This window comes from Calidris pugnax, unplaced genomic scaffold (assembly GCF_001431845.1).
Source record: "Calidris pugnax isolate Ruff unplaced genomic scaffold, ASM143184v1 scaffold32, whole genome shotgun sequence".
Taxonomy (NCBI): Eukaryota; Metazoa; Chordata; class Aves; order Charadriiformes; family Scolopacidae; genus Calidris; species Calidris pugnax.
The window spans coordinates 42,852-66,808 of NW_015090783.1; the positions used below are offsets into that span (position 1 = coordinate 42,852).

The following is a 23,957-nucleotide window of genomic DNA, read 5'->3' on the forward strand; positions in this document are numbered from 1 at the left end:
CCGCATCACCCCCGCTCTCCATCCCTGCATCTCATTCCCTCCATTCTCCATCCTTCCGGGGCTCCCTGCTCCCCTCCCCGCATCCTCCATCCCCCGGGGGTTCCCCGCATCCCCCGAAGCGGAGCAGCCGCCGGGGGTTGCTGGCTGTGGAAATGCTTTGTCTGAACTTCCTGTTTGCTTGCCTGCACATGTGCAGGGGCTTTGGCAGGAACTCGCCATTCCCAGGCTCCAGCCGGAGCCACGGCCGCTCGCTGGAGTTGCTGAAAAATGCAATTCCCCCAGGTTGGCTGCTCTGTGGAGAGATGGCCCCCGTCGGGATGAACCACATATTTTTGAAAAGATGTCATTGATGTCAATGAATGGTGTGTAGATGATAAGAGGCGAGCTAATCGGCACTAGCTGGACACACCAGGGAAAAACACTGAGAACTCACCGGCTTTTTCTGGAGAGTGGGTGACTGGTGCTGAGCAAAGCGTTAGCGCAGGATATCGCCGTTAAACTGGGAGCTCGCAGGCTTTTAGAGTTTATTTTTTTTCTCTTTGAGCCTTATCCCAGGCAAAACAGTGGGTGCCCAGGGAGGGAACCCCCAGGATAAAGCTCTTCAATCAAGTGGTGCATCCCTCAGCCTTCCCTCGCTGGTGGGCACGTGCTGCTGGGTTAGATGGAGAGGACCTCCAGCACGGTGGGTAGGCACAGTTCTTAGGGAACACTAAGAAGTCCAGGGGTTGGACTAGATGATCTCCAGAGGTTCCTTCCAACCCTACATCATTCTGTGAAACAGGAGAGCAGAGATCTCCCTGCCTCTGCTGTCAAAGGAGAGGGGTGAACAGGAGAGCAGAGATGTCCCTGCCTCTGCTGTCAAAGGAGAGGGGTGGTGGGCCGTATTCCCACCCATCTTGATGGGTGATCCCTGCTTTATGGCCCAAATTAAAATTTTGTAGGTTTCTTGATGTGCTGAGGAAAGTGACATGCAAATACGTGGCTTCTGGGTCTGCATTACTGCAGAACTGAGTACAAATTTTTTTCCCTCTTTGAAAAAATCTTTGCAATTTGTATCTGCAAAGAAAAAAGCGGCTGCGAAGGTTTTCCTTTTTGTTTCAGCTCATCTAGAAAAAGATGCCTTCAGCTGCAAATCACGTTATGTAAGGCCTTTAGAAGACGCTTATTCAGTCCCCTTTGGATATACCTTTTATTAGATTTTCCATTTGTGTGCCTGACTCCTTACTGCACTCCCTTTCCATAGGCGGCATTCCCACAGATGGGTGCCCTGAGAGGCAATTAGCGTGTGGGTGGGTGAGTGCACACCTCAGGAATGATCTTCTCCAAGGAATATGTTGTTCTGCAAGTGACATGCCTTTAGTGTTCAACCCTGGCATATGCAAGCTGTTAATCAGCTGTTAATCCAGATTCTCGTTCCTCCAAGGAAGGACTGGAAGAAAATAATCCTTTTCTTTAAATTGGGTGTAAAATAAAATCAGGAGGTGCTGCTGGGATGGGTTCATTGAGCCCTTCCAGCTATTTTAGGTGGAGTGTGGATGAAAGGATACGAATTAAAATTAATTACTGTTGTCTTGACCTCAGCTGCCATGGAGCCCCTGTCAGTACTAGTGCTATAAATCTTAAATAGCAGTGTCCCTGTGAGAGAAGTTTGCAAGGTTGAAGACCACGAACAGTTATTTCCCCCTAAATTTTGGTCAGATCTCCATGTGGCTCCCAAGTAGTTCTGAGTATTGGGTGGAGGAGATTAAAATTCAAGGCAACTCTGCAACAGCTGAACAAAAAAGCCAGGCATCAGGGGTTTTTAAAGATCTAGGTTATCTTGTGACCGGTGGAACTGCTACAGCCTGGTTTCTTGCAGATTTTTCCTACATCCTCTCTGCAAAGAGTAAATGTTCCCCAGCTCCCTTATACATCCTTTCCCTCTTGCCCATCAGCACGTGCCCACCTCACCCCAATAGCCCAACCAGGGTTCCTGTGCCACTCAGGAGAGACATGGACTTGATGTATAACTGCACCTACCCTAGTGGGGCACTAGTTTGGATTTCTTTCTTTTATTTCACCTTGGATTTTTCTCTTAAGCTGATTTTTTTTTTTTTTTTTTGTAGATGTGAGATATTTATCACTGTCACTTTGATTGCAATGGCTCATCAGGTTCTAGTGTACTAGGGAAGAGGGGGCAGGCGGTGCGGCTAATTAATCTCATTTCTGTAGGAAAGCAAGCAGCAAGTACTGTCCCTTGTCTTACGGTCAATTGTACAAATGTTACTGGGGTTTTAAAGCCTTGTCCAATAATGAAAATGGAAATTACACTCAATAGTTTTGTCTGCAAGTGGGTAGGAAAGAGAAATCATTGCACTACTCCTGATCCACGTCTGCCTCCCTGTCTGTATGCAGTGGTTAAAATGGAGCGTAAGGAGTGATGTAAGTCCTTGTAAATTGTATATTTGCCCAATATTCAGATGAAAAATAATGTTGCTTTACCAGCAGCAGGAGTTTCTGATTGTCTCCATGGCGTAATGCACTGGTTTATCCAGGGTACCAACATATAAATGCAAATAATACATCTGAGCACACTTCCAGCAGGGCTGCAGGTGGGCCTGAAATGGGGGGTAAAATCCTGGTTTAGCTGTTTAAAACTTCCATCTGAACTCAAATCTTGGATGTCCGAGGACCAAATGAGTTCAACAGAAATGGCTGGAATAGAATGGCCCTTCTTCCCTGGGATCTGTCCAGACTTTCTCCCGTCTCCTCCTTCCCCATCTGCATTTTTACTGGTCCCAGTTTGTTTTGCCGTGGCTGATGCTGGGACTCCTGAATCATCTGTTCCCAGCTTTTGGGGGTGAGCGTGTTTGGGTGACAGGAGGCTGTTATTCCCTATGGATTTTTTTCTGGGCACTGCCTCCTTTCTCAGCAGCTCGGCCCTCTCTGGGTGGGTGCTCCTCTTCCACCACCCCCTGAACTGCAGCACAATTTTCCTGCTTTGTCCCAGATCCCTAAACATTTAAGATGCTGATTAGCTATTTTCCTGCAGTTGGAAAGGTAGTGCACCCACTTTACTAACAGGGGAATTAACTGCTTCAGAAATCACACTTTAGGGACAGAATAAAAGAGTGACTCTGTATCTTGTTAATGGTAATGTAATTTCTGGGCAACAGGTCTTTTTTGTTTTAGATCTCTGCATCTTCTGCCTGAAGGGCTTCCTCGGCTAAAAGTTAGCTGGGGCTGAAATTTAATTTTGAAATGTGTTTAGAGCTTTCATCTAGAAACTGGGATGGTCGTTAGCTGAAATGCTGGAGCTGAGTGATAGGAACTAGCAGGTTGGGTTTGGGGGGTTGTTTTTGTTGGGTTTTGGTTTTTTTTTCCTTTTTAAAGGCAGCGTGTGAGTAGCTGATTGTTGCATTTAATGTGCTGAAGGATTTTGCAGCTAACCACACATTTTTCCAGCATCCCCCAGTTGCAACCAGCTCTTCCCTATCCATTCTCTGGCCAGCTGCAAGTGCCAGTGAGAACCATGAAGCCCACCAGCTGCTGCAGCTCCTCCTCACCAGTGTGAGATGAACCTCGCCATGGCTGCCTCCCCTCCCCTGAAACCCTCCAAACTGCCCCAAACCCTCCAAACCACTTTCAGCTGCGATGCCAAATATTTTGGGGCCCATGCAGCACTGTGGTCTATAAATCCCTGCTCTCGCTGCTCGGGCAGGGATGGCTTTGGGCAGGATTCCTCTTTGTCACCATGTTTGTCTTCCCTCCTCTTTTGTGCATCCCTTTAGGTCTGAGCACTGCAGAACAAGAACCTTTGTCTTCATTTTATAGCAGCCTGTAACATCTACTGTAATGTCATAATGTCACAGCCCTATAACTGTCAAGGCGATAAAACGAGAGGAATTATTTGGAGGGCACAAGCAGTGTTTTTAGTGGTCTGGTTTTAAAACAGTACGTTGTTATAAATGCCTGAAAGTCTCTTATTGCGTGCCATTACAGTAGACCTTTGGGGAGTAACACTTTTCATAATCTCCCGAATTAGTTATGGATGCCTTGATTGGTTTGCTGGGTGACTAATGTCCGTTTGTCACGGTCACGAGAGAGCAATGCACTTTCATTACATCCTCCTCCAGTATTTTCTCCCAACTGCCTCCTGCGAGACCAGCTGCTGCAACCAGAGGTGGAGGTTTGATGGACAGAGCACATTAAACTTCACTCCACTGGACATTGTGAAGCTTGAGTTTGTTGTAAGGGAAAAAATACCCTAAGAAAATAGGAATATTTTCTCTAACCAAGAAAAGGTACTGGTCGGTTTGTGTTTCAAACTTTGCAGTTGTGACCCGGTTTCCTTCCTCAAACTTCTGCAAACTAAGGGTGGGGGGAATTGCTTTTTGCTTGTGCAACTTGATGCCACTTCCCTATTTTAAATGGCGATTTTAATGAGCGCAACCAGGGGTTGGGGGAAGCAGCTGTTCTCCGTGATATTTTTACCATAATCCATGACTTGTTTCCTGCAAGCAATTGCCCTTTTCTGGCGGAGAAGCCATTGTAAGACAGTCAAATTAATTCATAGAACTACCACTTTTTGGAACAATTTTCCCATGCTGCTTATCTGTCCCTTCTGGATTTAATAACAATTTTTTTTTTCTTCTCATCTCTTGGTTTTTTTCTGATCTGGGATACATGAAAGCACTAAATGAATTCATTTGGCAAGGTCAGCTTAGCAGCTGTTGAAGGACCTGAATATTGAGTGTGCTTCTAGTTAAATGCCATCCAGCATATTAATGCTGATCCTCACGCAAATTCACCTTTTTGGCTAACTTTTAATAAAATACACTCTGAGTTTCTAAAGTTGTTACTGTAATGTGTTGCTCAACCAGAGTCGTAATGGATTATGAGAAGGATTTAATTTCTTGAAGTCGTACCGAGTTAATTTTAAGCTGCGTATCAGCACTTGAGATTTATTTTAAATCCTTAACTAATTAAAAGATTACATTTTGAAAATAAATAAATAAATCCCCAAACCTGGGAGTATTACAGTAGCCTGAAAACGCACCCATTTGGCAGCGAAGTTGCAAACCTCGTGGTGTTCTTGTGGCAGAGGTGTCTTTTTTTAAAGGGGTTGTGTTTAGAAACATTAAATTTGTTAATTTTACAGGCTGGCATTTTTTTTAATACCCGACTGCGGGTTTCCTGGTCTTTTCCCTTTTGGCAAAGCCCCTCAAATATTGTTTTTAAAGCTCTTTTGTGCACAGCTAATCCCACATAAAGCCAGGAATAGGGGTCTCTTGCTCCGGGGAGGGGGATGCTGCTGGGATGAAGAAGCCTGCGGTGTAGCCTGCATGGATGGTATTTACAAAACTGGCTTTCGAGAGGTGATAAAATAGCACATCTGAGTTAAAAACAGTTCATTTCTCACCCTACTGGGTGGTTGAGGGGAAGGTGTGCTGGGTCAGGCCCTGGGGTGGTGGTGACACGAGTTGTTGTCCTTTGACAAGCCCCCCTGATCCCCTTTGAAGGGTCACACTTTCTAATGAAAGTGTTGGGTTTTTTTAAGTGGAGCAGGTAAAGCGCATTTAAGAAGCGGTGCCGAGGAGAGCTCTTGCTCTTTGCTGTTTGTGGTTTCCTCTTCCTGCAAAGATGTGTTTGTGTCTCTGCCCAAAAGTCAGTAGCTTCTCTGAAAGCGGTTGGACTTCTCCCAGCCGAGCTGCAGCTTTGAGCAGTGTCACCCAGTCCGTCCCTCCACGTCTTCATTTATTCTCATTTTGCTATTTTGGCACTGTTCTTTGGGGACCCTGGTGAGTGGCCAAGTTGGTCCTCTCGTGCAGTAGTGCCTTGCCCAGGTGTAAATGTTGATGCCACTGGGCTGTGCATCTCCCCTGCTGTTGTCTCCCTCTGCCAGACCTGAGGAGCTGTTGTTTTACAGGCAGTGTCATGTCTCCTCCTCCTGCCTGTGCTCTGCTGGCTTGCTTCTGTAAATTTTTGTGAATAAGTACGCTTGGGGTTGCTTGAAGTTCCTGCATCTCCCACACTGCTTCTAAATAACATCTCATTTTCCCCATCCTTACCCTGTTCCCTTCTTAGAGACGGTTTTCCTGTGTCACTGTCCACATCCAGGCAGGAAAAGGGTCCACTTTACGGATGATGAAGATAATAAGCATCTATTCACCTGTAACATGGTGCAAAGACATTTCTGCTCAGTTCAGTTTAACTTCCCCATTGTGCATCTGCAATTTCTTCTCGATCCAGATGGCTCTGACCCAAGATACATTTTCTATCCTTGTCCCCAGAAGGACAAGTGTGTTGGTCTTGGGTTCCTCATCTTGGTGACAAGATGGAGCTTTATCCTACCTTACTGCTAGAAGCCCGTGGCTGGTTTGGTGGTCCCTTCTGCTTTCGAGCATCGAGAGCTCACACAGAGCCTCCCTCACCTTGTTTTTCCTCGCTGCTCTCGGAGCACTGATGGTTGGAGAGCTAATGGCTGTACAAGATAGAGGGTTTGAAAAATGAGCTCCGTTTTAGGTGATCAAAAGCAGGCAGTGGGGTTGCCTGGTCCCTGCGGTCAGCCGGCTGTCACAGGCAGTTGGCTGCTGCCGCTCGTGCTGTTCAGGTTCATCATGATCAAAACTGAAAGGTGAAGTTTGTGGTTTAATTTGTTCAAATTGAATTTTTTATTTATTTTTTTTCTCCCCCCTCCCTCCAGTAATAAATTACTGTAAAAACTCTAAACTAAACTGACAAGCGCTCGTGCAGCCTGCAAATAATTACCTCGGGCTCCTCTTAGAGGATTACTGTGAGCCCTGCCTGGGAGCAAAACCAGGTAGTCACTGACGTCGTGCGGTATTAAGTCGTATTTTTTTCTTTTGATTTAGGTCTATATTTGTATTTAGCCTGTAACGTGACTTCTGAAAGATGTTCGTGTGCATACGCTCTGCATGGTTCTTTTTTAATTAGATAAATTAAGATGGATGGACTATGCATGTCAGTTGGATGTATTAATATTTTAAATCCTATTTCACATTATGGCATCCAAGAGGGATTACACAGACTTCAATTTTTGAATGCCTGGTTTATGGCTTTTCATCTACAACACTTTCACTTTTAATAATTCCAAAAGCATTTGAATCGCTGCGACAGTCTCTTTTTTTTTTTTTTTTTGAAACCTCAATTTGGCCATTTAGGAAATAGTAGTTGTTTTGTTTCTGTAACTTAGTCTGTTTGAATCTCTGTCTTGTTTTGTCGCTGGTAGAGGTCTCCAGGTCAGTAGTCTTCAAAAGCTGGTATCCAGCATTATTCCCATCCTTTGTCCCTAAGACAGCGCTGAATAGGAAGAGCTTTCCACATGGAGATGGGTAGGAGGCATATGTTAAGAGATGTAACCTCCAAGGTTCAGGAATGTTATCACCCAATGGCAGAAGTGAAATGCCAGCCATTTCTTCTGCATGTTTAAACACGAAAGAAGATGGCCCGTCGCAGACCTCTCCCTCCCGTCTCTCTTCTCCCACCGCTCATGAAAAGTCCATCGGGGCATTCCCTGGAAACAAAACCCCTTGGAGCAGGACCCAGGTTCTGGCCCTGGAAGTGCAGGGGTCTCCTGCTCACCCTGCAGCTACTGCACGTGTCTTCAATTTTAAATATTGCTTCCCATGTGTGCAAGACTTATTTAACCAAGAGAGATAACGATGATTAGCTAGAATGATTTTTATTTCCTTTCACACAGAGGATGCTGGGTTATTTTGTGCATCAGCAGTTAGGGGGGGGTCAGGTGCTATTGGGGACTCCATCAGCAAAATGTAGACCCAGTTGGCAAAGTTGGTTTCTTTGCAACAACTGCGTTGGCATCGCTAGGTTTGTCTCAGTTCCAATGGGAACATCTCATTAGCTTGCATCCCTGCATCTGAGGGGGAGCAAAGCCCTCCAGTGCTGAACCTCTGAACCCTTGCCTGTCACCATCAGGACTTTCCAGCTACTCCGTGCTGGAGAAGAGTCATAGAATCATAGAATCATTCAGGTTGGAAAAGATCCTTGGGATCATCGAGTCCAACCATCAACCCTACTCTTCGAAGTCGCTGGTTCATTTCCTCTACCAATCCGTGAGATGATTCAAATTCCATGGAATTGTGAATACTGAAAGAGTTAATGCAGAATTAGGCAGGATCTTCCCCCACTGTGTGAGGTGTGCTCTGTGCTGTCTGTTTATTACAGCTCCCTTCCTTCTTTCCCCCTTCAGACAGGACGAATTGACAAGTCCTACCCAACAGTGTGTGGACACACAGGACCGGTGCTGGACATAGACTGGTGTCCTCATAATGACCAGGTCATCGCCAGTGGCTCTGAGGACTGCACTGTCATGGTAAGTACATTTAATTTGTCTTGTCTAATTTGGGGGGCTTTTACTTCACACTTAAAATGCTGCTGCAAATGACACTGCAAATGTATTTCTAAAGAGAAATCTCCTTTATCGATGCCGAGCGGTCCTGGGCGTTCTGCAGATCACGTTTGGTCTTGGCTTAAGAAATGATGCTGTCTTGGCTGCAGGACCTAGCCAAAAATTGGAGCAAAAATAGCAGAGCAAGGTTTATTACATGTAACAGCAAAATTTGGCCTCTCACAACTGGCACTTTCTTCTCGCATTATGTTGGAGAAGGTGCAACCTCAAATTTCTGAGAAGAATCTCTTCAGTGTTGAAATGGCACTTGGAGTAACGGACTTGGCCTGTGTCTTCCTGGCTTTGTCTTCAGTTGCTCTTCCATTTTTCCTTCCCGTGGGGATTTGTCTGATGTTTGGGAAGAGGAAAGAGAAGAAAGTGCCAGTGCCAGTCAGGGTTGAAGTGTTTAGATTTATAGCGCTTTGCAGAAGACCGAGGTGGTTCCTTACCTCAAATATCCTGCTGTGTGTTGGGAAGAAGTGGTTAATTGGAGGAGTTTTTCTGAATTCTGAATTTTTCTGAATTTCAGCCCTTGATTTCAGTGATGCTTAAATTTTTTCCTGTAACTACAGGTTGTAAGTAGATATCAAAAGGGCTTTTTTAAATAAATAAAAAACAATCCAAATCCTGCACCTGCCAGCCTTGGTCCTGCGACCTGTTTTACCTCAGTCAGAGCCCACTGAACAATAGATGACCTTGCTCCATGATGGATGTGGAATCCTGTGTATGCAAACACAGCAGAATAAGTGAAAGAAAATCCTTGTAAGATGAAATAATGCCAAATAACTTCAGTGATCTTTGGCCATATTTAGAAATGCTGTAGGCTGAATGTTATATTGAAATCTTATTATAGATCATGTCAGATAAATTCCTTTGCTTCTGTTCATCGTTAAAATGTTTGGGAGGGGATTCATCCCAAGAGGCTTATCCTGGGACAGCTCTTGCCTGTGATCTCTCAGTCTTGGAAGCTGAAGCATGTTAACAAAATGTACTATATTTAATATTAAACAAAACAACAAGCTTCTGTGTTTGTAACGTTCACTACTGGGCTAGAACTAAGCTTTGAAGGATGCAGGAATGTTCCTCCAGAAACCAGGATCCAGGAGGGCTGCAAGTCAGAAGGAACGGTCTCTGGAACTTGAGCATCAACGGGAGCAGGCGAAGCTAAGGTCTCCATAGCTGCCTTCTTGGAGGCAAAATAAGTCTCTAATCCAAGTGCAATGAGAGGCATGTTGTGAGGCTCCGGGGGGATTGAATTATGTAGAAAAACCAACAGTGTTCAATTACAAGTTGTCCAAATGCTCCTAAATGTAGACACAAACTGTCTGGGAGAATCTGAGCCTCCAACTGTGCAGACAAGCTCAGTGGGACTGGGTTCATGGCAGGTTGTCTGCTCTGTGGTTGCTGCTTATCTGCACGCACTGAAGCAGGGGGTGTGAGAAACTGGGACCTAACAGGGGGTGGGCTTCCCCTCTGTCCCTGGAGGCAACATGGACATGGACAGATGCTGTGGTGTAGCTGGCTGCAAGTTTGGTGGTGTGTGGTACCTGTTGGTGTCTTGGGTGGAAGGCAGCAAGCAGCTGAAATGAGTTCTTGAAGGAACGAGGGTGTGCACCTCATGATGTGGAAGATGTTAGGTGCGTGGTAGCTGGAGGTTTGAAATGCAGAGGAGCTGAGCGCCCACAGAAGAAGAGAGAGGACCAGCTGAAGACTCAAGTTGAATCTCCTGTTAAGTATCACCTAATTTCTGATTGGAAACTATGGATCCCAGATCATTTGGGACAGTTGGTAATCAGGATGGACAGAGCTAGAGTATGTAGCTTAAAGAACAACCCTGGCCTGGACTATTTGAAAACAAACTGGATGAGCTAATGAGCCTTCCCATTTTTAATTGCTTTTCTGTCCTGGCATGGGTAAATTAGCATCCCGTTTTCTTTGCTTTTCTTCAGAAAGGTTTTGGAGTCCTTCCTGAACAGCCTGTCACTGAATAAACTCATCTTACTTTAAAGGATATGTGTTGTTCATCAGCTCCGAACTCTTCATTAGCATTACCATGAAATGAGAAGGAGTGATACGGCAAAGGAAATCGTGTGGCTTTCTACAGAAGTGCCAGCTGCTTTTAAGCAAATACCGTAGGTTTTTAAAGACCATCTGTGCCTTGGCACTCAAGGATTTAGGATCTTATCCTCTGCCACAGAAGAAGATCTCATCACCGTCAGTGAGAGATGAGTTGAGGAGGAGAGCGTAGCTTTGAGATGTTCTCTGACCAACGGCTCCGGGATGAAGAGGGCTGATTCCCTGCAGCCAGAACTTTGCACTGTCTGTAGCCTTTGTGTTGCACAGAGAAGGTTAACTTGGCCCTTCTCGTCACCGTCAGTGAGATATGAGTTGAGGAGGAGAGCGTGGCTTTGAGATGCTCTCTGACCAACGGCTCCGGGATGAGGAGGGCTGATTCCCTGCAGCCAGAACTTTGCACTGTCTGTAGCCTTTGTGTTGCACAGAGAAGGTTAACTTGGCCCTTTCAAAAGTTAGAAGCATTTTCACATAAATAAAATCTCAGGTTTGTAGAAGGTGGAGACACCCAATGAGCTGCATGTAGACCTTGAACAGACGCGGTATTTGAGATCGTTACAGTAGGGGTTGAAATAGGGGACTGGAAAAGAAGACATCTTCCTCTGATACTGCTGGGCTTTATAGCTTGGACATCTTCAGGGGTTTCACTATTTGTAGCTGCATTGAGATTTTTGTGATGAAAGAGCACCTGATAGGTGCGATCTGACAGTTCTGGGTGATGCACTCATTAATTTTGGTGTCACATCTGATGCATTCAGAAATGACTTGGAGGCAGAGAAGAAAAAGATGGTGGGGGGCAATGCTTAGGGCAGCTCACCCTTGCAAGGCCACCTTTGTGCAAGTCCTGGTGGCAGTGGGTATAAGCACTTCACTGCCTGATCCCAGCAGAGGAAAAAACAGAATGGACCTCTCCAGAACACCACCCGCTTTCTTCTCGGTGGGAGCGTGGGCTCGTGGAGGAGCAAACGCTCTTCCTTCGTCCCACGCCGGGTATTCCTCGGGGCACACGTTGGCCTCCGTCCCCTCCTGCCCTTGCCAGTTTGAGCACGAAGCCAACAGATTCCTTTTGAGTCAGTTGGCAAATAAAACTCGCTTGAAGTGGCCTGAGATATAATGAAATGCTTGTAATCTGCAAGTATTTCCTTTTTTTTTTTTTAATGCCTTGTTCTCAGTTCTCCAGAACGTGGCCCATTTCTTATGTCCGATGTAGCATGAGAGCCCTAATCAGACAAGGGACGTGGTGTAGGTCATGGCAGTAGCTTTTCTGCCCCATTTGCTGGTTTCTTGCCAAATTTCTCTCTTCTTTTGCAGCGGGTGATGCACTCATTAATTTTGCTGTCACATCTGATACATTCAGAAATGACTCGGAGGCAGAGAAGAAAAAGATGGTGGGGGGCAATGCTTAGGGCAGCTCACCCTTGCAAGGCCACCTTTGTGCAAGTCCTGGTGGCAGTGGGTATAAGCACATCACTGCCTGATCCCAGCAGAGGAAAAAACAGAATGGACCTCTCCAGAACACCACCCGCTTTCTTCTCGGTGGGAGCGTGGGCTCGTGGAGGAGCAAACGCTCTTCCTTCGTCCCACGCCGGGTATTCCTCGGGGCACACGTTGGCCTCCGTCCCCTCCTGCCCTTGCCAGTTTGAGCACGAAGCCAACAGATTCCTTTTGAGTCAGTTGGCAAATAAAACTCGCTTGAAGTGGCCTGAGATATAATGAAATGCTTGTAATCTGCAAGTATTTCCTTTTTTTTTTTTTAATGCCTTGTTCTCAGTTCTCCAGAACGTGGCCCATTTCTTATGTCCGATGTAGCATGAGAGCCCTAATCAGACAAGGGACGTGGTGTAGGTCATGGCAGTAGCTTTTCTGCCCCATTTGCTGGTTTCTTGCCAAATTTCTCTCTTCTTTTGCAGAAGTTGCTCTCAGAGAGCAACTTCCTTCACAAGGCTGTGGCACGCAGATACCTTCTGTGGCCTCTTCTGGTGTTCTCTTTGAAGAATGATTTACTTGTGCCAACAAATAAGGAATTACTTAAATATTCATGCTTGATACTCTGCTCGATGGCTGTAATGTACTGCAGGTTTCTTTAATTCAGCTGGAAAATGTTTGATTACATAAAGGCTTGTAGATGTTATCAGATGGCCTTTCTCAGATATGGAAAATTTGCTTCAATAGAAGGGGAATACTAATGGGTTTACATGTAACGGCCAGAGTAGACTTCGTTTGATTGAGCCAATTTGTTTTAAAGATTAAACCAGAGCCCTTGCAATGACCTGGGACACCAACCTGATGGCAGACAGTTAAGATGTGATTCCAGGACAGGATGAACAAGGACCAGCCAGCTGTAGAGAAGGTCTTGCAGCTACAAAGAATAGATGCATAAAGTACTTTTTCCTGCAGCAATACAAGAGCAGGGATTTAGATAAAACCCAGGGCTCAAACTCATTCATTTCCTCATGAAATATGGATATTGGGATTGATATTTCTAGAAATTGACTTAATCTTCTCTGCCGGTTGGTGCAGAGCCAGAAGAGACAGTTTTCGATTGTCTTTAAAGGGTATAAAAAAAAAAAAAGTGCTGAAAAAGTTTGCTTTCTTTTCCTTCTCACATGCTGTTTGTGCAAAACCTTCCCCCCCTCCTGCTCTTCCTCTGAGACCCAAACCTCTCCCCACCACCGTGGCGTGACTTCACTTCCTCGAGAGCAAACAAACCAGCCATGTTAACGTAAAAAAAAAAAAGAAAAAGAAAAAAGAAAAACAACACCCCGAAACCCTCACAAGTGGCAGAGTTGACAAACCCTTACTGGTGCCCAATTAATTTTGCAATATTTTAAGGTCTCCTTTGTGTACTCATCCCGAGCCCTCACCTTCAGCAGGCTGGGTCCTGTGTCCAAAGTGAAAGTTCCTTAATTTGCCCCGTGAATCTCATTCCATCCTACGCTGCAGACAGACACCCCACCCCAGGCAGGAATGAGTGGGCCAGGTCGCTTGGGAGCCTACCCTGACCTTTTACACTCCTAACTTTCTTTTCTTTTGCAATACCAAGCAGGATTATTAGGTCAATAGTTTCTGTAATCTGCAGAGGATTACACTGGTCTGCAGCTGCTGTAAACTATAGGGGCTTTCCCTTCTAGAGAAAAAAAAAAATATCTGACTGTGCTCCAGAGGCTTTTAAAAAATCCTTTTCATTGGTATTTTGCCTCTAATACCTCCCTTTCCTCTCCCACTCGCTGGCTCAGGTTTAAACTTGGTCCTGGAGTTTTCTGGCTGCAAATTACTTTGCTGTGAAGCTGATCTTGCAGAGGAGGATCCTTGCACCATTCCTGGTTGAGAGAGCACAGACCAGAGACAGGGATTTTGGGGACCTGGTCCCTTTGCTCTGGCTGCTCCTCGGCAGGGAGGAAGCTTGGCTCCAGCTGCAGGTGTAGGAGCTGCTCTGACCCTGCTGCTGTCCCTGTGTGGCTCATCCCCAGGTCACACTTGGACCAGATGCTTGTGCTGCTCCTGGGTCTTTTTGTGAATAATTCAATTTTCAAAGATTCCCCCTCAAAAGGAGTGAGGTGGAGCAGGTCACTTGATCACACCATTTCTCTCAGGGGACGATGTGCCTGTGCTCATCAAGGCTTGTCATTTTTAAGGGCTCCTGGAATAACCAGGTGTCTGGCTCCCTGCTTAATCCTTGGTGTGACATCAATTTGAGTAGGTCAGTCTTGGCTGTCATGGCTTTTTCATCTAGTGGAGAAGTGGTTTTGGTGGTTTTTTTCTGTTTTTCATTCCCACATCAACTGTGCCCCAGCATCCACCTGCCAGGCAGAGCTGTTGAACCCCAGCTGCTCTTGTTGAGCATCCTCTGCCCTTACACTGGTGTCCCCTAATGTCCCTGGCTCCCCTGCATTGCCTTTTCTGCTGGGGGCTCCCAGCTCTCACATTCTCTTCCCAGATTTTACTGCTTTCGGTAATACCTATTTTTTGCAGCATGACATCAGTGCTTATGATTGTGAGGGCTTTGCAGGTGGTTCCTCTGAGAGACCCACACACAGGTGTGACATTAAGTGCAGGTACCAGTTTTAGGAGACTGATGTTAAAGTTCTCCCATCAGCAGACGTGTTTTGAACTGTTGCTACTGTCAGTGTCAGGTTGTTAAACCCCGACTGGCAAGGAGAAAGCTGCTTCTGTGAAATTTGACAGCTTTGTAACCCTGTTTTATCATGTAATGGGCGGGTGATGTGGTTTGTTGCAGTTCACAAGGCCTGTTGTGTTTCAGCACAACCCTCAGAGCGAGCTGTGGCTGCAGCCCGTAGCAAAGCTGGTGGGATGGGACCTGAGCAGGACAAACATCCTGCTTCTCCAGTTAGCAAGCCCATTTTTAAAGCGTGATTGCTGGTAAAAGTCTTGGTTTATAGAATTTTACTGCTAGCACTGGTCCATCAGGCAGGAAGAGAAAGGGATTTTCAGAGAAATTCCCTGCTGAGGTTGTGTGTCCATCACAGGTGGTTCTTCCTGGGATGCTGAGGGTGGTGGGAGGGACGGCACCAAGAGCCACGTCAGTGAAAAGTAAATTCATTTTAGGGTTATTTAGAGGGGAGCTGGTACGCGCTGAAATTTTTTGCATCTCGGTGGGTTTTATTTAAGCAACAGCCAGCCCTGCGAGAAGGGAGGAACTGGGATTAGCCCAAAAATCCATGTTGCCCTCACGCATGTCTGTCTGCATCGCTTCCCAAATCCGCTGGGCTCGCATCTGCTGGCGCTGACAGCTCGCTTGGGCATCGTGGGCAGGGTCTGGCAAGCCCTATTCTCTTCCTCCAGAAAAAAGCAAACAATAGAAGGCGAAAGCAAATGTGCTCTGATGCTGCCACCTACCTATAGGTGGCTATAATTGCTCACTGATGGGCTCTCTATTTAATTTTTCAGTATGCTCTATGTAGGTCAAATTCAGTTCAAAGATGCTTGTCCAGTGCTGAATTGCAGGAATAGTTTTAGCAGGGCTGATCCTGCCTTGGGGCATGGGGTGATGGGTTTTGACTCCCCCATCCCTGCTGGTTGCAGAAGCTGCCTCCTTCGGTGCCTAAACCTGCTTCTGACTCCGTAGCTGGAATTCCAGCTCTCTGTGATCCTTGGGGTCTGTTCCTCCTCCTGAGGGCAGTTTCCTGAAGATGCTTGCAACAGAAGGGTTGTGTAACCGAGCGGGCAAGAAGCAAACAGGCAGTTTGCTGCATTTGAAGGTAGTCTCTGCAATGCTGACTTGGGCTGCTTTAACCTTTGCCAGGACCAAACTGCTCTTCCCTAGTTAAATGGCATCTGAAAGGAGGCTCTAGCTGTAATGAGAAAATTCTATTTGCCAGCACGTCTAAAGAAATAAAAAGTAGGCACCGGTACAGCTGCAGTGTCATCCCTGGAAGAAAGAAGCATAATTGGAAAAGACAGCAGCTTGGAGCTGCAAGGCAAATTGGTTTTTGAATCCTTCTCAGGCAGGGATGAATGGATCTCTGGCCACAGCCATAACGGGGTGTTTGCAGCATGGTGGTTCTGTGCTGGCAGCGTGAGCGAGGAAGGATGTTACACACAGAGCAGCCAAAGGTTTATTGGTGGCTGGGAACGATTCCCTCCCCGTTTCTCTCTTCCTGTTTATATTGTGCAGTGACAGGTCGGAGTTCTGCCGAGGCGCAGGATGCAGGAAGCAAATGAGTAACGGTGCTCTTCAGAGGGGATGGCCCTTGGCTAACCGTCTGTCCTTTCCCCTTCCCAGGTGTGGCAGATTCCCGAAAATGGACTCACCCTGTCCCTGACAGAGCCGGTGGTCGTGTTGGAAGGCCATTCCAAGAGAGTCGGCATCGTGTCTTGGCACCCGACGGCACGCAACGTGCTGCTCAGCGCAGGTACGCTGCCTCAGGGCTGTGGGGCCAACAACCAGCTCTCCTTCAGCTTTTCCTTCACGCCAAGTGTTTGGGAGAAGAGCTTGTTGACTCCTTTTCCTTCTTTCCTCTCCCAGCTGCTTAGGGCCAGCGAGTCACAAGACTCAACGGCAGAACACTGGGACACGTGGCTCATAGCCTCCTCCTTATCTTGGCCTTTTCTTATCTTCAGTTTACAGGGACAAGAACCAGGAAATTGTCTGGAGGCATGAATTGCTGTATTAAAATTGTTCCAGACTTTATTTGATCTGCAAGTTTCACCCGCTGATAACTATTTATGTCTGCACTCTTCTCATCCCTGTTTTCTTATACTTTTTTATAAAAGGCCCAACTGTTTCTCCTTTTTGCTGATCCCTGCAAGGTGTCCCAGAGTCTGACTGCTCCTTCCACAACCTTTCATTTTCTGCATTTGCCAAATTGTCTCCCTGACTGGCAAGGGCTATGCAATGAGCTTCCTTCGACCACTGAAAAACAGTCACATCATTATGGAAATTAAATGGATAAGTCATTATCCATTAGCACGGTCTGAGGCTTTCATAGCATGACCTTTAGGTTAGAGCCCAGTAAAAGCAGCCAGTCCTTTCAGCTGGACTGTCAGATGAGCTCTGTGTTTTTTCTTGATATAAATGCTTTTTGAGGTACCAGTTTGATTTTGATCTGGTTTCCCCAAAAATGCTTGGAGTTTCAGACCTTGGTGAAGATGATTTTTCTTAGGTAGCTTCCTCAGACTCCTGTCTCACAAGCAGCAAGATGTGTGTGTCCAGGCAGTCTGGCCAGGATCACTCCCAAGAAACCCAGAGGAGAATGGATGCAGTCAGGCCATTGCAGTCTGCGGGGTTCCTCTTGGTGACAATAAACTGATTTTGGATGTCTTTCCCACCCCTTAGGAGCTCAGAGTGATTGTTATCTTTTGCCTCATTACATGTTTTCACCTCTCAGGAGCCTTAGGAGAAATTGCTCAAGTCACACATGGTGTTTCCTTCCCTTACCTGGTCCCCCAGTCCTGTCCTTTGTTTTGCTGTCACCTTGTCTTAGGTTTTATTCTTCTTGCTGTTGGATCCTTGAACAAACCCACCCACCTGGTGGCCATAGTCCTTGTGAAACTGCTGACTTCAGCTTTTCCTGTCTGCCATTCTTTTTTCTCTTTGTTCTGCTGTTTCTCCTGCTGTCACTTGCCCGTTTTCCATCCGTGCTAGTTTTACCCTTTCTGCCACAAATCTCTCTGATCTGAGAAGGCAATGACTGGCTGCCAGCCGGTGTTCTCATGTGTAGAGTTGTAGAAACATCTCCTCTTTGCCCTTGGCACCTCTTGCTCTGTAGCCCTGCAGTTGAGCCAAGACCCAGGAGCTCCTGCACAAAGCTCCCAGAGTACCAGCAGCCAGAGCACACTTTCCCAGACCTTCTTCAGCTTCTTCCTCCTGCTTTTCCCTTCAGCTTCCTCCCTGTCAGGGACCTCCCCTGCCTGCCCCTTGCATGCTGTGTGAGCAATGCCCACATACTCTTGCATAAACTGCCTTTGGTTGGGATGGCTACAGCACCTCTGAGAAGGTGCTTGATGCTTTCAAGGGAGGAGTTTGGTGGCTTCTCTGGCTACTTGGTCCCCACTCTCAGCCTGGATTTGAGTGAGGATGTGCTGCCCAGGGCTCCACGTACATGATGGTGCACAGAGCATGTTTAAGAGTCAACATCTGAAGCTTTGAAACCGCAGCAGATTTGACACCTTGTTCCCTGCTGCTGTTCTGGGGTGGATTTTTTTTTCTCTACACACAATTGTCATGACTTTAGCTGTTATTTTCCCTTTTAGGTTGTGATAATGCAATCATCATCTGGAACGTGGGAACAGGTGAAGCCCTCATAAACCTGGATGACATGCACGTCGATATGATTTTCAATGTGAGCTGGAATCGCAACGGCAGCCTAATCTGTACAGCTTCCAAAGACAAAAAAGTTCGAGTTATTGACCCCAGGAAACAAGAAATTGTTGCTGTAAGTTTGTATGATAATTAAAGAAGCAACTGGGTTTCACTCCAACAGAGAGTAGCAAGAGTTTATGGAGAAAGAACCTTTTTGCCTTGTCTATACCATGTTTAGTTGTGTTTCTCAAAGTGAGGAAGAAATTGCAGGAGGGATAGCAGCGGTTGAGGGATTTGTCTGGGTTTATTGGGATTAGTGTTTGAACTAGGATTTTAGGGCTTGGTTTTAAAACCTGCAGGAGTGTAATTCCACATCTAATCCTTTTGTATAATTACAGTTCCAAAGTTGCGTATGTAAAGTGGAGATTTAGCAGCCTGCATATGTGTCGTAGCTTGCAAAGAAGTCTTCCTTCAGCCTTGTAAGAGCCTGATAGGCAAAGCTGAAATGAAACAGGAATGACCACTTCTTTTGTAGCTTAGTAATTGATTTCTTCCCCCAAGCATGGGGCCAAGATAGTTGGATGTTGCTCCATGTGTCGGCACCCTGCGTGGAGGAGCGCTGTGTCCTGCCAGGGTTTCTGTGCCGCTGGAAGAGCCACCAGCAGGTGGGCTTCTTTTTCCTTGCTAGAGGCTGATCTGTAAATCTCTTTCAGGAGAAAGAGAAAACCCACGAAGGAGCCCGGCCCATGCGAGCCATTTTCCTGGCTGATGGAAACATCTTCACAACCGGTTTCAGCCGCATGAGCGAACGGCAGCTTGCCCTTTGGAACCCGGTAGGTTCCTCTCCCGTTATTACTTGGTGTTTGTCTTGCAGAGCAAAGCAGCAACTGTCCCATCACACTGGCATAAGACACTTGTTAACATGACTGTCACATCTTTCCCTCGACTGTGAATTTTCTTGGGTCCTGCTTTTATTGCATTTTGTGATTACAATGTCCCTGGGGAACAAACAAGCGTGTGGACGTTTACAGTGTGTGTTATTGTAACACACAGATCTTTCAGGGTGGTGAAGACACTGCTGTGTGTTCACTAGCTGCAAAGAAGTGTTAATAATTTAGGTCTCATGAACTTTTCCGTTCTTCATTAACATCACTGGCATTTTTTTCTTTCCAGAAAAACATGGAGGAACCCATAGCCCTTCATGAGATGGACACCAGCAACGGGGTCCTGCTGCCCTTCTACGATCCAGATACCAACATTATTTACTTGTGTGGCAAGGTAAGGAGAAGCTTGTGGAATGACTGGGTGTATACAGAGGGAGACTGCTGTTGATTGAAACGTGAAATGTTCCCCAACTGTGTCGAGTGAGAAAGATAGAACCAAAAGTTAGCCCTGCAGTGATGGTCAGAGCTGCAGACAAATCAGGCTGCTCTGAAATCGGTTTGATCCCCGCTCTGCAGGAACATACAGAGACCCTGTGAAGGTTTGGTATGTAATTGGATGTTTCTTTGGGATGGATTTTACTTACATAAAGCTGCTCTTAATGCAACAAGTCAGGTACCATCATCAAAACATCCTTTGTTGGTATTGACCTGAATGGTTGTTTGTTAGTGTGGGAGGAAGGTACGTTTTAGATGTTATCCTCCTTGTACTTGAAGATAATGGAGCATGTAGAAACACTTACAGTAATTTTGTGGGGTTAAATAATAGAAAACTGGAATCACGTGCTCCTTTCTAAAAGTAATTTGTAGGCCTTAAGTGCTCTAAAGTGCCCACTTGTGAATGCTGCTGCTTTGGACTTCCTACAAATGGGAGCCAGAGACAAGACGAACAAGTAATTACAAAGGAGGATCCATACAAGTACATTCAAGAATCCCATCTTTGTACACAGCTAATGAGAAATACTTGTTTTATATCTGCTACCTCTTCTGCTGTTTCAGAGGTGCTAGTGTAGTAGAATCAAATCCCAGTCTGCCTGGAATCAAAGAGAAACTGGTTTATAGCCTTTATAGCCGTGTGGCTATCGAGAAGGCGGCAGCGTGCTGTCTGACAGTGACTCCTGTGGGCAGCCTGAGATCAGACTGGCAAGAAGTAGAAGTTTTAGCCTAAAAAATTTAAAAATGCAGCTGTAAACTCTGCGTTATTCTGTGGCGATGTTCCTTGAAGGGAAGGCTATGGGGTGAGGCCAGTGGCTGCCGGATTCAGAGGGAGGGCACGGGGAGCACGAGCCCCTCCAGGCTCTGGAGTGACCCCCCTCTCGTTTCTGGCAGGGTGACAGCAGCATCCGTTACTTCGAGATCACGGACGAATCCCCCTACGTTCACTACCTCAACACCTTCAGCAGCAAAGAGCCGCAGAGGGGCATGGGGTTCATGCCAAAGAGGGGCCTTGACGTGAACAAGTGTGAGATTGCCAGGTAGGTAGAGAGGCTCTTGGTGGGATGGGGTCACCTTAGAGCTTAGAGTGGCCTGTCAGCCACTCAGAAATGAAAAAGTCCTGCTGCTGCACCCGGATAGTGCAGGCCACCTTCCTGCAGTGCACATCAGCCAGTCTTCTGTGGGCAGGGGAGGAGTGTGGCAGGAGGGGAAGGGGCTGGGAGCCTTCTGTAAAACCCACTGTGTTTTCACCCTTGATTTGCTGGCAAACTGAGAGCTGCTGGGCGTAGGAGCCCGCCGTTGGAAAGACTTCTCTGCCATGCTCCTGCTTTGTTGGGACCTGTGACATGGAGCAACACTGTTGGTATTGCTGGCTCCATGGTAGAACCTCAAAATATGCTGGGATTTAGGTTGAGTCTGTTACAAATAAATGAGTGATACCAAGTGGAATACATTGTCTGCAGAAAACTTAGCATCAGGTTGGTTACAGCCTACGCTGTCAACATGTTGATGATGAGCTTTTGGTGCCTGAGTCTGATATTGGCCTCCAGCTTGTAGACAGCAAGTGGGTCGGAAGCCAGTTTTGGGAATTTAAAGGGTAATTAGAGCAGCAGCACGGTGAGCAGAGTGTGGCTCTGGAAAAGGAAGGTGGCATCTCAGGAAAGCAGGTTTTTGTCACTGCTTCTGACACACGGCTGGCAGAGAACGTGCTGGATATTGCCCCTTTTGATGCTCCTCTGATTATTAACAAAATACACATAGCTGGCAGGGAACCTGCTGGATGTTGCCCCTTTTGATGCCTTTTGATGCTCCTCTGATTATTAACAAAAGCAGGAGCCCCTGACAGGGAGCGAGGGCTGCACTTACCTAAAGCACATGAGCATTTCAGCAGCAGTGCCCGGTGGCCAGGCTTGAGGAGCTTGGAGTTTGTGGCACTGCAGGGGGTGACTGGAGTGTGGAGACACGTGGGAGCAGCAGGCTGGCTGGTGTGTACTGCTCACACTGCTGTGCGTGAGCGGCAGCCTCCTTTGCACGGCGTTGCCTGTCCTAGGTGTGACTGGAGTGTGGAGACAGATGGGAGCAGCGGGCTGGCTGGTGTGTACTGCTCACACTTGCTGTGTGTGAGCAGCAGCCTCCTTTGCACGGCGTTGCCTGTCCTCACCTCCGAGTCACACTTTTTCTTTTCCTTTCAAAGGTTCTTCAAGCTTCACGAGAGGAAATGTGAGCCCATCATCATGACGGTTCCTCGAAAGGTGAGCCCTACCTGCTGCTTATGTGGTTTGAAGCCACCTCGTGCCTTCCATCACCAAAGCGCTTGACCAATCCATCTCTTCTGGCTTGCAGTCGGACCTCTTTCAGGATGACCTGTACCCTGATACAGCTGGCCCAGAAGCAGCTCTGGAAGCAGAGGAGTGGTTTGAAGGGAAGAACGCCGATCCCCTTCTCATCTCCTTGAAGCATGGGTACATTCCAGGCAAGAACAGGGATCTCAAGGTGGTCAAGAAGAACATACTGGACAACAAGCCTGCCGCGAACAAGAAAAGTGATCTCATAAATGCTCCAAAGAAAGCAGCTGATGCCTCAAACTCTGTGAGTAAAATCCACAAGCTTTTGGGGAATAGTGGCCTGAGATGTGGTTACCAGGGTGCTGCAGCTTCAGAACTAGTTATAACAACGCTCGAGCATCTGTGACTCAAATATCCTGGGACTTGGGTGCTGGTGTTGGGGTGGAGTTGGGGGTGATACTTGTGGTGTTCCACACAAGGTTTCTGTAGCTGTGGAAGATTACTGGGAATTGTGACACACAGGAAAGCTTGACTCGTTGTTCCAGTCACCCATCTGCTTGGGAGAGCTTCTGTGCACCTCTGCTTTGTGTTGATTTTTCCCTGTAGAGATTGTAGAGTCTCTGTCTCTGGAGATTCTCAAAACCCACCTCGATGGGTTCCTGTCCAACCAGCTCTGGATGACCCTGCTTTAGCAGGAGAGTTGGACTAAATGATCTCTGGAGGTCCCTTCCAACCCATTCTGTGATTCTGTGAAAACCCAGCACAGAGGGTGGGACAAATAAACCTCAGATTAAACCCAACACAGAGGGTGGGACAAATAAACCTCAGATTAGGCAGGTCCAGAAGGAGGTTGCACAAGTCTGTAATTGGAGGCTGTGGGGCAAAATAATATGTGGAAGTGATGGCTGTCAGTCAGGTAGGTCCTTAAACACGGTTAAAAAGCAGATATTGGTCCAGTATGTCCTTGAAGTGGCCCCAGTGCCTGCACCAGTAGGGCTTCAGAGGGTCCCAGTCGGAGCAGCCCCTCGCTTTGAAATCCCTGCTCCGCAGAGCGCGTCCCTCCGGCTCTCCCAGCCAATCCGTGTCGTGTGTCTTGTCTTCCAGCAAAACGACGCCAAATTGGATGAGATTTTGAAAGAGCTGAAATCGATCAAAGACACCATCACCAACCAAGACGAGCGCATTTCCAAGCTGGAGCAGCAGATGGCAAAGATCGCGGACTGAGCGGGGGCGAGCGGCGCTGGCCCCGCCGCCAGCCCAGGCACATTCCAGTTTCCCAGTTCTCCCCAGTTCGGCAAGCAGCAGCCTGCAGCATTCCAGTACGAGCTTTCCTCTTCTCCTAAATTCACGTCAACGAGAGCCGATGATTAAAAGCCAAGCTTTTTAGTGAAAGATTATTTTTTTTTTTTTTCCGCCAATCCGTGTCGTGTGTCTTGTCTTCCAGCAAAACGACGCCAAATTGGATGAGATTTTGAAAGAGCTGAAATCGATCAAAGACACCATCACCAACCAAGACGAGCGCATTTCCAAGCTGGAGCAGCAGATGGCAAAGATCGCGGACTGAGCGGGGGCGAGCGGCGCTGGCCCCGCCGCCAGCCCAGGCACATTCCAGTTTCCCAGTTCTCCCCAGTTCGGCAAGCAGCAGCCTGCAGCATTCCAGTACGAGCTTTCCTCTTCTCCTAAATTCACGTCAACGAGAGCCGATGATTAAAAGCCAAGCTTTTTAGTGAAAGATTATTTTTTTTTTTTTTCCTCCTGATGTTTTAATGAATTTATGTGACTGTGTCAAGTCAAAAAGAATAAGTGCTACTTTTACAGTCTTTTTTTTTTTTTTTTTTTTTTTCCTCCAGATGTTATGAATTCTTGAAAACAAAATCCATTCTGACTTTCAATGTTGTGCCCAAATATCTTTTTCTAGATTTAGGGACCAATGCCACATTGTTCTTAACCATTTTTTTTAAAGTTGCCAAAAAAAAAAAAAAAAAAAGTTGCTTTTTTTTTTTCTTTTTTGCCACTTTGCAGTATTTTTGTTTTACATTTAAAGGGACGGC

At 46.7% G+C, this 23,957-nt stretch overlaps 1 protein-coding gene across 2 annotated transcripts in view; it reads left to right on the plus strand.

Annotated features, from left to right (window-relative positions):
* CORO1C (coronin, actin binding protein, 1C) overlaps positions 1 to 23,298 on the plus strand; it is a 53,434-nt gene extending 30,136 nt beyond the window's left edge. For both annotated transcript variants that reach the window (XM_014964160.1, XM_014964178.1), the window contains exons 3-11: positions 8,213 to 8,335; positions 16,227 to 16,356; positions 18,197 to 18,378; positions 18,959 to 19,078; positions 19,419 to 19,523; positions 20,516 to 20,661; positions 21,816 to 21,873; positions 21,965 to 22,210; positions 23,011 to 23,298. In XM_014964160.1, coding sequence (XP_014819646.1) covers positions 8,213 to 8,335; positions 16,227 to 16,356; positions 18,197 to 18,378; positions 18,959 to 19,078; positions 19,419 to 19,523; positions 20,516 to 20,661; positions 21,816 to 21,873; positions 21,965 to 22,210; positions 23,011 to 23,130 — 1,230 coding nt within the window. In that variant the 3' untranslated portion in view covers positions 23,131 to 23,298. The remainder of the gene's footprint in view (positions 1 to 8,212; positions 8,336 to 16,226; positions 16,357 to 18,196; positions 18,379 to 18,958; positions 19,079 to 19,418; positions 19,524 to 20,515; positions 20,662 to 21,815; positions 21,874 to 21,964; positions 22,211 to 23,010) is intronic.
* Positions 23,299 to 23,957: the final 659 nt, after the last annotated feature.